Below are 12448 nucleotides of genomic sequence, written 5' to 3'. Positions count from 1 at the left end.
TGAAGGTGATAAACAACAATAGAAAAGTAGATTACTAGCAAGACAAACATAACACAGTAGAAAGAAGAAATAGAATTTCAAAGAAAAGGTAGCTGAGGATGGAAGTCACAGGATATTTTGTCATCTATAGACCAAACTTTTGATGGTCGTGTTTACCAAAAATAAAAGATTGAAACTGGTTTTCTGGATCATTCGGTAGTTATAAACTCCTTAACCAATTGAGTCGTATTGAGTCTTATTAGAACTACCACAAAAAGGTTTTACAACCATTTTGGAGGGGTTGCCTTTCACTGGCATTTCCCCCTCAATCTTTTTGGTGTCAGGGAAGGAGGTCATTAATCTCGATGAAGAAACTGATGAAATAAGACTAATCAATGTTTTTCACTCCCCAGTTTGGCAGAACAACCCTGATTTTGATGGTGCCCTTGGGTACTAATGATTTTTTTTAATATATTTATTTATTTTTTGGTGTGTTTTGTTTGGGTCTTTGTTGCTCTGCATGGGCCTTTTCTAGCTGTGGAGAGTGGGGGATACTCTCTAGTTACTGTGTGTAGACTTACTCATTGTGGCGGCTTCTCTGGTTGGAGAGCACAGGCTCTAGGCACATGGCTTCAGTAGCTGCGGCTTGCAGGCTCCAGAGCGCAGGCTTGATTATTACGTGGTGCGTGGGCTTAGTTGCCCTGTGGCATGTGGGATCTTCCCAAACCAGGGATCGAACTGGTGTCCAGTGCGTTGCAAGGCAGATTCTTAACCACTGGGCCACCAGGGAAGCCCAGTACTAATGAGTTTTGAGCCTTGAAGTCATCAGGCTCCAAGAATCTTTGAAGCCATATTCCTTTTCCTCTAATTAGTTACTTTATCTCCTATTCTTTCTTCCCAAGCCTACTCATTATCAGACTTTTATCACCTAAAGCTATTTATCATTTCCTTGTTACCTACCAGAGTTCCTGGCACATAACAGGTGTCCAATAAATATTCCTTGCATTAATGGCCCTATATGCTCTTTCCCTCATTAAACTTTCCCAAATATGCTGCCAAAACAGGGTCTGCTTTTCTCTTCTTGCTCATTGTTCATATTGCCTTTTGCACATTTGCACTGTTGGTCACATTTTGCACAATTCCTTTTTTGTACACTGCTATGCCTGTTGTCTGTTATGTATGTAATGTTTCCTAGTTCTAAGTCTACACTCCCCAAATGAATACTTTTTCTTGTGTCCTCCCTCCCTCAGTCGTGTCCGACCCTTTGTGACCCCCATGGACTGTAGCCCGCCAGGCTCCTCTGTCCATGGAATTCTCCAGGCAAGAATACTGGAGTGGGCTGCCATTTCCTTCTCCAGGGGATCTTCCTGACCCAGAGATTGAACCTGAGTCTCCTGCATTATTGGGCAGATTTTTTTTTACAGTCTGAGCAACCAGGGAAGCCCTGTGTTCTCCCCACCCTCAAGCAATTGCCAACCTAGTGCTCCTGACAATATGGAGCAAATGCTTAATGCCTCAAATCCGTGGAGGCTGGTGATGGATGTTAAGCAAGAAACTACTCATCCATCTTAATTCAGCACTTACACTGCTTATTCTTCAATTGCCCATCATCACTTGATTCAAGAGCTGTGATTATTCATTCACGGAGCATTCACTGAGCTTACACTATGAGCAAGTCACAGTGCTAGGTGCTCTAAGGGATATATAAAGATGGATAAGACACCTCCTCTGACTTCTATTGCAATTACTGGTGTATGATTCATTCAGCAATTAATCAGGTACTGCCTTTGTGATGCCTCTTAGACTATTTGGAAAGTGTTCTTTAAATCCTTCTATGCTATTTGACTTTTCACTTATGGATGTCTTCAGTAAATAGTTATTGAATGTCTATGATGTGACAAGCACTGCCCCAACAGCTGCCATCAAAAAGGGTCAAAAAGGCAGTGGCTGCCATCAAAAAGGGTCAGAATGCAGTACAGAAGAGGAAATGAGACTATGGTAATTCTGACATAAATGCAGCTGGAATCCTGAAGAAGGGATACTTAACTTCCTGAGGGCATCATGCAAGGTTTCACTGAAGAGGTCATTCATTTAGGCCAGGAAAATGAGTAAACAAAGGTTGTCCATTCATTTCCATTCTAGGCAAAGGGAACATTGAAGAATCTAAAAAAGAGTGGATGAATGTGTATATACAACCGATTCACTTTGCTGTACAGCAAAAACTAATATAACATTGTAAATCAACTATACTCCAAAAAAAAAGAAAAAATCAAGAGCAAAGGTACAGAGGTATAAAAGAATCTGGTGTATTTGGGAAATATAGGGATGTAGCCTGAGCAGACATCAGTGCGAGGCAAAGTTGAGGAGATAAATTGGGAACTGATTCTGCAGTTGCATGCTAATAGGATTATCCTTTAGGAAGGAATTTTTTTTTCTAATTACACATATAGCACATACCCATTGTGTAAAACACTCAAATATTGGCAGTCACGTACTCTGTTAATGGTTTGAGTCATAATCTTTCAGATTATTTTCTGTGGTTAGACTAATACCATTCAAAATGGAATTAGAGTCTATATTTGCAAATTTTTTTCACTTAAAATTGTCTCTTGGCTATCATTCCATGCCAGCATATACAAGTCTACTTCATTTCTTAAAATGATTGTATGGATGGCAGTCCATTAGTAGTAAGAAATACTGATTCTGGGGCTTTCTTGGTGGTTCAGTGGCTAAGACTCCACACTCCCAATGCAGGGGGCCCGGGTTAGATCCCTGGTGGAGGAATTAAATTCCACGTGCCACAACTAAGTGTTCATATGCTGCAAATAAAAAACGCAAGTGCCACAATGAAGACCGAATACAGCCAAATAATAAATAAATAAAAATATTAAAAACAAGACTGATTCTGAAGCCAGATGCTTGGATCAAGTCCTTCAGTAACCACTTAACCCTTCTGTGCTTCTGTTACCATTTCTGTAAAATGAACATACAGTGCCTGTTGCCTAAGGATTGAATCAATACATGTGAAGTGCTCACAACAGTGCCTGGCAGATGAAAACATTAGCTGTGATTTCTTGATTTATGTAGACAATGTACCAGGAGTATTTTAAGCAAGGCAGTAATATAGTTAGCTTTCTTCATAGAAGAATCACTCTGGTACCTGCTGGGGAGCATAAATAGGTAAGGACGACCGGTAATAAGAATCCTGTTAGGAGGTTGTTGCAATACATGGTGAGTGAGGTGTAGACGACTGGCTGTTACTAGGAGGGGAGAGGAAAAATAAATTCTTTAGATACTTCTAAGATAACAAATTCTAGAACTTGTTGACTGCTGATGGCTGATAGACACAACTCGACTCCAGGGTCCAGATGTTTATATATTTGACAAATAACTTTTGAGTTTCCACAATGGGCTTGACACTGTTCTAGTACATGTCAGTGAACAGGATTTCTGCTTAGGAAAGAAGCTGATTTTAAGAGGTGTTTCTATCTGTGGACGGGAGATTCAACAAACCAACGAGAATTGTAAAAAGATTGAATAGTAGAGGTTCAATAAATATTCAGGGATTTTATGACACTCATCCAACCCGGCACCAGTTTAGCAACCTCTCTTAAAGACGGTTATGGAGCTGGTGATTCATTCTCGGTGGGAGACGAACTCCTGTGAGAGTTATTTGATCTGACCCGCAACCGAGAGGGGGCAGGTCAGACTATTACCCCACTTCACAGCCGAGGAAAATGAGGCCAGGTACAGTTAAGCGTTTTGACCCAGGTCGCACAACTTGAACGGAGGCAGCTTCGGCCCTGCGCTGAGGGCCAGGCAGCCGCAAGGGGCACGAGGCCGGGGCCAGTATGCGTGCCGCCGGCCCCTCGGGCGGCCCTCAGCGGCCACGGACTCGCGCCTCCCGGGCGGGGCGGCCGGCGGCGGTTGCGGCCCCGCGTCGCGAGGCACTTCCGGCGTGTGCCGGGGTGGCCGGATGACGTGGCTGAGTCAGAGGAAGAGGCAGGGAGGCGCGGGGGGCGGGGGAGGCTCCGGAGCGGGCGGTGACGGCGGCGGCGCGGAGGAGCCAGCGGCTGGGCCCGGGCCCCGTGCGTCTGTCCGCGCCCCGTGGATGCGAATCGGCCGCGGCGGAGGCGGCGGCGGAGGAGGAGTCGGTGGGCCGGCGCCGGTCCGGTGGGAGCGCGGAGGATGAGGCCGCTGCCGGGCGCTCCCGGCGTGGCGGCGGCCGCCGCGCTGTTGCTGCTGCTGCTGCCCCGGGCCCGGGCGGATGAGCACGAGCACACGGTGAGAAGAAGCGCTCCCTGCCGGCGCGGCCGCCTCCGCCCGTTCCCCCCGGCCCGCCGCCTCGGCAGGCCTGGCGCGGCCTGGACGGCCCGGCTGCCCGGCCGAGCCCCGCGGCCGCCTTCCGGTTGGGCCTGGCAGAGCAGGAACCCCGGGAGCGGGGAGGAGGCATTTCCGTGTGTTCCCGGGACAGGACTCCACTCTCGAGTGCCTGGGCCTCATTTCCCCAACCCGGACCTAATGGCGCCGAACCTCTGGGTCCAGGGGCCACGGGAGCCGGGAAAGAAGCGGAGTCTGAGGGTCGGGGCTTACTTGGCCGCGGCATTGAGGGCCGCAGGCAGCCAGTCTCGGGGCTGGTGTCCCCCAGGGAAGGGAGCTGCGCCCGTGCTGCTGGGGGGCTACGACACGGCGGAAGATGGATGCACCACCTATTACTCGTCATACACTAACCAGGAAATATCCACCACTTACTGGCGCTCACCGGCATTTATTTCCCCCTCCTGCCCAAACCGGAATCTAACCCTGGCGTGGGGACAACCTTGATAAACTTGAGGTGAAGAGCACTTTACACGTGTACAGGCCCTCAGCCACCCGCATCCGCCTTGGAGGCCTTGTAACTTTCTCCTCACCTCTTGTGGCCCCTAGATGAGGCTCGCGTCCCAGTGGTCTAGGGCAGCTTCTGATTGTGCGGAGTCTTAAGTTGCCCAGCCCTCTTGTCTTGCTGGGAACAGTCCGTTTTTGCATTTAGCCTAAAATTGACCGACTGTTTGTTTAATTGGCATTTTCCACATCAGAGCTTGGATATTAACGACTTCTCTTGTGACTTTCACTTAGGAATGTAATTCAGTGACTTTCTGAATGGTAGATGTGAGCAGAGCAGTAAAGTCATGTAAATTAGAGGGTGAGTGTGAGTAGTTTGTGTTTTTAGACCTTAACTCATGATACGACTTTGCATCAGAGGTTGTGTAGTACTAAATCTGAAAGTCTTCTGTCATTTCTGACAAGTGAGGAAATGAAACGGCCAGAAAAGTCTGTAGGTTAGCTGTGCTCTTCATTTAGTAAACACGAGTTCTGAGCTTTCAGGTGCAGCGACTTGAGTCACAGCAACTTCTTATCTGTATATTTTTTAAGTCCTGGGCTCGGTGACATTTTTGTACTGTATTTGTGACTTTTCACCTTAAGATAGTTTTTATTCGCAGGTTAAATAGTTTAAAAACTTGTCTCAAAGAGTAAGAAGTGTTCATTTCCAATGGGCATTCTTTTGGCCAATGAGTACTAATATTTTTCCAGTTTTTTTGGGCACTTTGGAAAAGTTACCATGTAAAACTCGGAATTGTCTCTTTAGTTCCACCGTACAGGCATATAAGCTTAAGAGTAGTATTTTACTTTTTTAAAGTGAAAGTCGCTCAGTCTTGTCGGACTCTCTGCGACCTCGTGGAAATTATACGGTCCATGGAATTCTCCAGAACAGAATACTGGAGTGGGTAGCCTTTCCCTTGTCCAGGGGATCTTCCCAACACAGGAATCGAACCCAAGTCTCCCGCATTGCAGGCGGATTCTTTACCAGCTGAGCCATAAAGGAAGCCCAAGAACACTGGAGTGGGTAGCCTATCCTCCATTGGATCTTCCCGCCCCAGGAATGGAACTGGGGTCTCCTGCTTTGCAGGCACATTCTTTACCAACTGAGCTATCAGGGAAACCCCTTTTTATATTGTGTTTTATATAAACCGCTGTAATAGGGAAAAGAACATTAAAATGTTACAAATTGGATGTGAATAAAAATATTAGATTAATTTACAGGTTTAAAATGTAAATGGCAATTTAACTGAAATTTTATGGTAGGAACGTTTAGTATTTTAAAGCTAGAAATTGAATATAAAATACTTGATAAAAGGTTTTTGAGAGAATATGTCATGTATGAGAAGATTGTTGGACAAAAAAATTTGACTTTTATTTCAGTCATGTTTACATTGAACTGCTCTCACTTGTTAACACCTATTTTAAAAATTTAGGTATTTAAAAATTATAGGAAAAATAGCATGAAGATATATGTAAAAAATTTAAGTGTCATTATATATTTTTTGGCTATTAGCCAAGATATTTTATTTCTTAAAAGTTTCTTGAAAATATTTTTGAAAACTAGGCATTCACCTCAAACCAATAATAATACTGAAAAGGCTATGGTCAAGTGATTTTTGTTTTTTTCCACCAAGAAGGCAGAAGTAGCTAATGAAGACAGAATGATACTGAAGGGAGAGAAAAACTGTCAAGGGAAGGTTACTGAGTAAGTGTTTAATAAATACTTGTGAAATTGGATTGTTAACCAAAGAACCATCTAGAAGTTAAAGTTTGCCCTTCAGATTAACTTTCTGTGAAGACAGTTTCCAGATAGAAATAATAGCTAAGCTTTAAAAAAAAAAAAAAAGGAAAGAATAGCTAAGCTTTTGTAGCAGTATGTGGTAGGTAGTGTCCTAAGTACTTAATATGTATTAACTTGTATTTTAAACACATATTGATAATTTTGTGAAATGAATGGGATTATGTTCTCTGCATAGATGAGAAAATGGGATGGCGAAGAAGTTACTTGCTTGAGGCTGCACAGCTAGTAACAGGTAGAGGTAGCATTTGAATTTAGGCAAACTGAATTAATAATCTGCTGCACTCTCATAGGATATGCTCTACAGCCTTTTATCCTTAAAAGACAGGACAGTAAAACACTTGGTATCAAATTGAGTAATTTTCTGTGTTGATAATACTTTTAAGTGCTTAAAAGAAATGTTTGGGTAAGCCTGGTTTCATAGGGAATTGTTACTGAGGTTGTTTCAGTGAGGTTGGTTTAGTGTTAAGGAGGGACAGAAATGGGCATGTGACCCATGCAGCCACTTGGTGTGTGCAAGACATAAAGACTGCTTAGCGGAATGCTGTGCTGTCACCATTTGAAGTTCTTAATACTTGTTTAGAAAGGAGTCTTGCATGTTTATTTTGTGCTGGGCCCCACAAATTATGTAACTGATCCCAAGAAGGAGCAACTACCTACTTAATGCAGTTCCTCAAAGCCCTTGATTTCTCTTACTTTACCTGCTGGATTAGGATTCAGCTGACCGTTTGAGTCATACAGTATTTTTTTATGTGCTTATTTGTCCAATGCTCTTAATATTCTCAGAAGAATAATGGGAAGGAAACATACTGCTGGCTTCTAGAATATATACACATGCAGAATATATAAAATGAGTTCCTTTCAGTTTTTAAATTACAGAACATACTCTTAAAAATTAAAGAACACTTTCATGAAAGACAGGTTACTAATAAGTGACTGAAGAGTCATAAAAAGAACACTTAAGAGTGAAAGGTGTATAGGATATGGCTCATGCTTGTTTGGATTTCTGAAAGTTGGAGCCCTTGGAAACAACTAGAGTTAGATTATCATGTCTCCTAAGATTCCAGAGGACTCGGTAGAAAGATTGCAAATTGAGAATAGAATTTTAAAACTGGAAAGACTTAGGACCATTGAATTCAAGACTCATTTTCCTAATGACCTGAAGAGGCCCAGTGGCTGGCCCAGGGCCACAGGAAGAGTCTGAGCTACATGATTTCTAGTCCTTGTTTTTTTCCACCTGTCTTGTACATATAATTTCCATAGTAATACTATGTAAAAATATCAGCATCAAAAAATCAACAATCAGTGGCACAGGAATCTTAAAAGCATTTTATCATTTACACTGAAGCCTTGACTTATTTTGGGCTCTGTTTCCTCAAGGTCACAAAATCAAAAAATTTTTTCTGGGTCTGTCATATACCAGGCTCTGTGCTTGGCACAACAAGTGGTATTTAATCAGTGCTTGTTGAGTGACTTGAGTAATTGGGGAGCCGCCAGGGGTAAGAATATGCAAGGTTGGAAGTTTGATAACCCTGTTGCTTAACACAGACCATTGTTATTTAAGATGCATGGTCTTGGGGGTGCCTGTTGTGTTTTAGGGGCCCTACTAGGTTACAGTTCCATTTCTTTGTGGCCCATTGTACCTCCTATGGGTAATGTTGGAAGGACCCACTCTGTGCTTAGGATAGCCTTTGCTCAACACCTGCCATAAGCACTATTACACCACTGGGTTAAAAAAAAAAGATGTTTTGTTTGGTTAGACAAATGGAAGCCTTTAGTCTTTATCTCTTTTGGGAGTATGGAACTCTTAAAACATGTGAAGATTTATAAAGAGGATAAACTATTTACTACAAGTGAATTTGTGAGTGTTTTAATATAGATCTAGTTTTAGGAAGTGCCAGAATTCATTGTCCTATTTTCAGCTGTACTCTATGGTAGACTAAAAGTTTATTTAGGAATAGAGTTATTTTGAGAGAGGGCAGTTATCTCAAGAGATTATCCAAAAATACACTAATAATTTGTTTGTATTCACATTCTGATGTATGTGTTTTAAATAATTAAAAGTCATTGAAACTGTGATTTTTGAAACATTTCAGAACTGGATTTTGCTTTCTCAGATATGTGTTTTAAAGTAAGCATATATCTTTTCCCTCATCTCATAAAAGTAATGGCATTTGGGAACTTAGTCTGAGTCTTCAGTTCTTCGCCTGTCTACAGAAATTCTGATTTATTTGGATTTTACATGAGATCGTCAGTAACCTTATCTCCTGAAGTGTTCCTCCTGAGAAAAGGTAATTCACCATGTCTATCAAGGAGGGAAACTTCTGTACCTGCACTTTCCCAGCACATATGCTGTGCTATGCTAAGTCACTTCAGTCATGTGCGACCCCATAGATGGCATCTCACCAGGCTCCTCCCTCCCTGGGATTCTCCAGGCAAGAACACTGGAGTGGGTTGCCATTTCCTTCTCCAGTTCATGAAAGTGAAAGTGAAGTTGCTCAGTCGTGTCGGACTCTTCATGACCCCATGGACTGCAGCCTACCAGGCTCCTCCGTCCATGGGATTTTCCAAGCAAGAGTACTGGAGTGGGTCCGTATTTAAATGAGAGACCCAACATTGGTGACTTCTTGAGAACAAAGGTCATTACTTTTGAGATTAGAGCACCAGGAGCTTCTTAGGAAGGTTTTTTTTCCTGTTGGGCAGTTTAAAGGCTCAAATGGAAAAGTTGTTCAGTGTTTAGCACATCCTTAGGTGCTTTGTACAACTGTACTTTTCCCAAATTCCTTTATTTAGTGTTTGCTCTTCAGTTAATGAAGCTGATTAGGGATTAGCAAAAGTGTAGTCCTAAATTTATAAATGCGATGCAAATTAGAATGATCTTGGACAAATTATGTAACATCTCTTTTTAGTTTTTTTGTATCTGTAAAATGGGGAAAATCATAGGAGCTGTCATATAAAGCTTTGAGAGATTAAATGTTTATATATATAAAGACCTTAGAACTGTGCCCAGCACATGGTATGTCCTTAAGAAGCCTCATGGAAGGAATCACCCCCATGCCCAGGGATCCTCTGATCCACTGCTATGCTTTACTTTTTCTCTCCCCTACTTCTGATTACACCCTGCAGGTAAGTTATTAAATTCCATCTTGCTCTTTGACAATTCAGTTTTTCCGAGGAAAGTATTTATAAAGAGCTTGCTAAGACATGAGATGTTTTGAAAGCAAATTAGACTAGCCTTTTGGCCACACCACTGGTGTCTTAGATGGTAAAGAATCTGCCTGCAATGCCGGAGACCCGGGTTTGATCCGTGGGTTGTGAAGATCCCCTGCAGAAGGGAATGGCAACTCCAGTATTCTTGCCTGGAGAATTTAATGGACAGAGGAGCCTGGCGGGCTACAGTCCATGGGGTTGCAAAGAGTTGGACATGACTGAGCGACTCACACTTGTGACCGCCACAGGTGGAGGGGAGAGCCTTACCAGTCCTGTCTATCCACCGAGTTGGGGAGCCCAGGGACTCTTCCAGCAGCTTAGCAGAAGGAAAGGTTTTTCTCCTTAAAACGTTTCTTCCTTTTGGTATTTTCTTATTTCAAGATCTTTTAAGACACAGTTTTCTCTCTCGAAAAAGAACTCTCCCCTTGACCTTGTCTTGGAAATACTTATTCTCAGGGATAATCAAAAACTATAATGAAAAGTAAACATTTTAAGTTCTTGAAATCTGTGATCTGTATAAGGAGCAATGTAAAAGAAACATTTTTAACCTTAATATTCACCCTAATCTGTGTGTGTGTATGCGTGTTTATGTCTATATAACATATATATATATATATATATATATATGTATTTTCCCCCCCAATCCCTGCTTCAGTCCTCTTCCCAGAAGGAATCCTAGGCTACAGAATTGTACACATTTTGTTATAGTACAATTTGCATCATGTCATCAGAACTCTACTACCCCATTAAAGGTTTCATGAATGTTTAAAATGAGTGACTTCAGAATGTGTAGTTAACACACACTATGACCTTTAAATTATTTTAGTCTTATGTTTCAATCTGTATGAAATAAATGAATGCTCTGTTTTAACAAGTGTTAGTGTTCAAGTTTTTGTCTATTTTTAGAGGAATATGAGTATTAGGATTTATAGAGAAGGTGTTCTGTTTATTTTTACAAGTTGTTAACGTTTATAAAATTTCTGCAGACTCTCAGCAGGATTAATGACAAGAATCGTTCCTCTCTTTCAGGGTTATAATCCTGAATGGGTACATGTGATTACCTCTCCTTACTTCTTTCAAAGGATACCATTGCATTCAGTGCACATACTTAAAACTTCTAAGTTGCTAATGACCTTTCATTTCAGCCTTTCTTCAGTGTTTTTTCATCATATTTATTAAATATTTTTTGTGTACATGATACTGTGCCAAAAGGTTTCTACTCTGTGAACAGGTCTCAATTCTATTATAATACCAGCTCTGTTCAGTGGATACTGATTGGTTTAGAGAACTCTTCTGAGACTTGTTATGCTGTATCTATATCTGTGCAGAAAGGAATACCTTGATTGACTAGTGCAGTGAGACCTTGAACGTTGGACAGAAGGGTGATGTCATATGGATATTTTTCAAGCCCCTAAAGTAACAAGAATAGTTATGAATGGGGATCTATGGGTACATTAAGACTTTTGATTGGTTTCTTCATGCATAAAGATTATGTACAGTTTTTCTGGATTCACTTGAAACAGCTTGTGATTTTCCATATTATTATTCATCCCAATCCTTCTGTGCCAAAGCAAAAATAATCATTCTTTTACTGTTGTTACAATACTCTTTTCACCTTAATTGTAACACTATTTCTTCACTGTAAATCATTTACTTTTTTGGCTCCACTTTGGACTGTGATTTTCCTTTATACACTTAGGACAAGATTTACCTTTATAGCCTTAACACCTAGTACTGTGCTTAGTACATGTGTCATGTATTCAAAAAGTCAGGTAGTTTTTTATTTCCTTGATGAGGTATCCGAATGATGTCTTAGGACAATGAGACATTATGTTTGAAGGTGATTAGATCTAAGTCCTAGTTTGATGGTGGTACGAATCAAAAGAGGCAGATGCTTTATATAAGAATAGACAAGTCAATGGTTTTTGGAATGCAGAGGGACTTGGGGGTTGAGTCTCCATGTCTGAGAGGATAATACCATTAGAAAAAGTTTTGAGGGGTTGCATTGGGGTGGGATGAGTTTGTTTGGGAGATCTTGGATTTTGATGGAAAATGTTTTTTCATTTTAGATGGAGGAAAAGTGAAGTGAAAGTCGCTCAGTTGTGTCCAACTTTGCAACCCCATGGACTGTATAGTCCATGGGATTCTCTAGGCCAGAATACTGGAGTGGGTAGCCTTTCCCTTCTCCAGGGAATCTTCCCAACCCAGGGATCGAACCCAGGTCTTCTGCATTGTGGGCGATTCTTTATCAGCTGAGCCACAAGGGAAGCCCGAGAATATTGGAGAGGGTAGCCTATCCCTTCTCCAGGGGATCTTCCTGACCCGGGAATCGAACCAGGGTCTCCTGCATTGCAGACGGATTCTTTACCAACTGAGCTATGAAGGAAGCCATTAGATGGAGGACTGGGAGTAATGTTTGGTATTTGGGCTGGTTGGTCAGGTTTCTCTTTTATATGCTCCATAGCACCCTGCCTGATTATAATTGCTCATTCAGTGTCCATCTTTGTTTAGGCTCTAAGCTCTAGTAGGGCAGGAAATGTGTCTTGTTCAAAGCTGTCTCAGTTATGAACACAATTATTGGCACATAGTAGGTACTCAGTA

At 41.9% G+C, this 12448-nt stretch overlaps 1 protein-coding gene across 1 annotated transcript in view; it reads left to right on the top strand.

Annotated features, from left to right (window-relative positions):
- Window positions 1–4006: 4006 nt before the first annotated feature.
- The window catches only part of TM9SF3 (transmembrane 9 superfamily member 3), a 59020-nt gene continuing 50578 nt past the window's right edge, over window positions 4007–12448 (top strand). Inside the window, exon 1 of the mRNA XM_070781279.1 lies at window positions 4007–4263. Within this exon, the coding sequence (XP_070637380.1) occupies window positions 4168–4263 (96 nt within the window). The 5' untranslated portion in view covers window positions 4007–4167. The remainder of the gene's footprint in view (window positions 4264–12448) is intronic.

Source organism: Bos indicus, chromosome 26, assembly GCF_029378745.1.
Source record: "Bos indicus isolate NIAB-ARS_2022 breed Sahiwal x Tharparkar chromosome 26, NIAB-ARS_B.indTharparkar_mat_pri_1.0, whole genome shotgun sequence".
NCBI classification, from domain to species: domain Eukaryota; kingdom Metazoa; phylum Chordata; class Mammalia; order Artiodactyla; family Bovidae; genus Bos; species Bos indicus.
The sequence above is the reverse complement of the archived record's forward strand: the minus strand, read 5'-3'. Positions and strand labels throughout refer to the sequence as shown.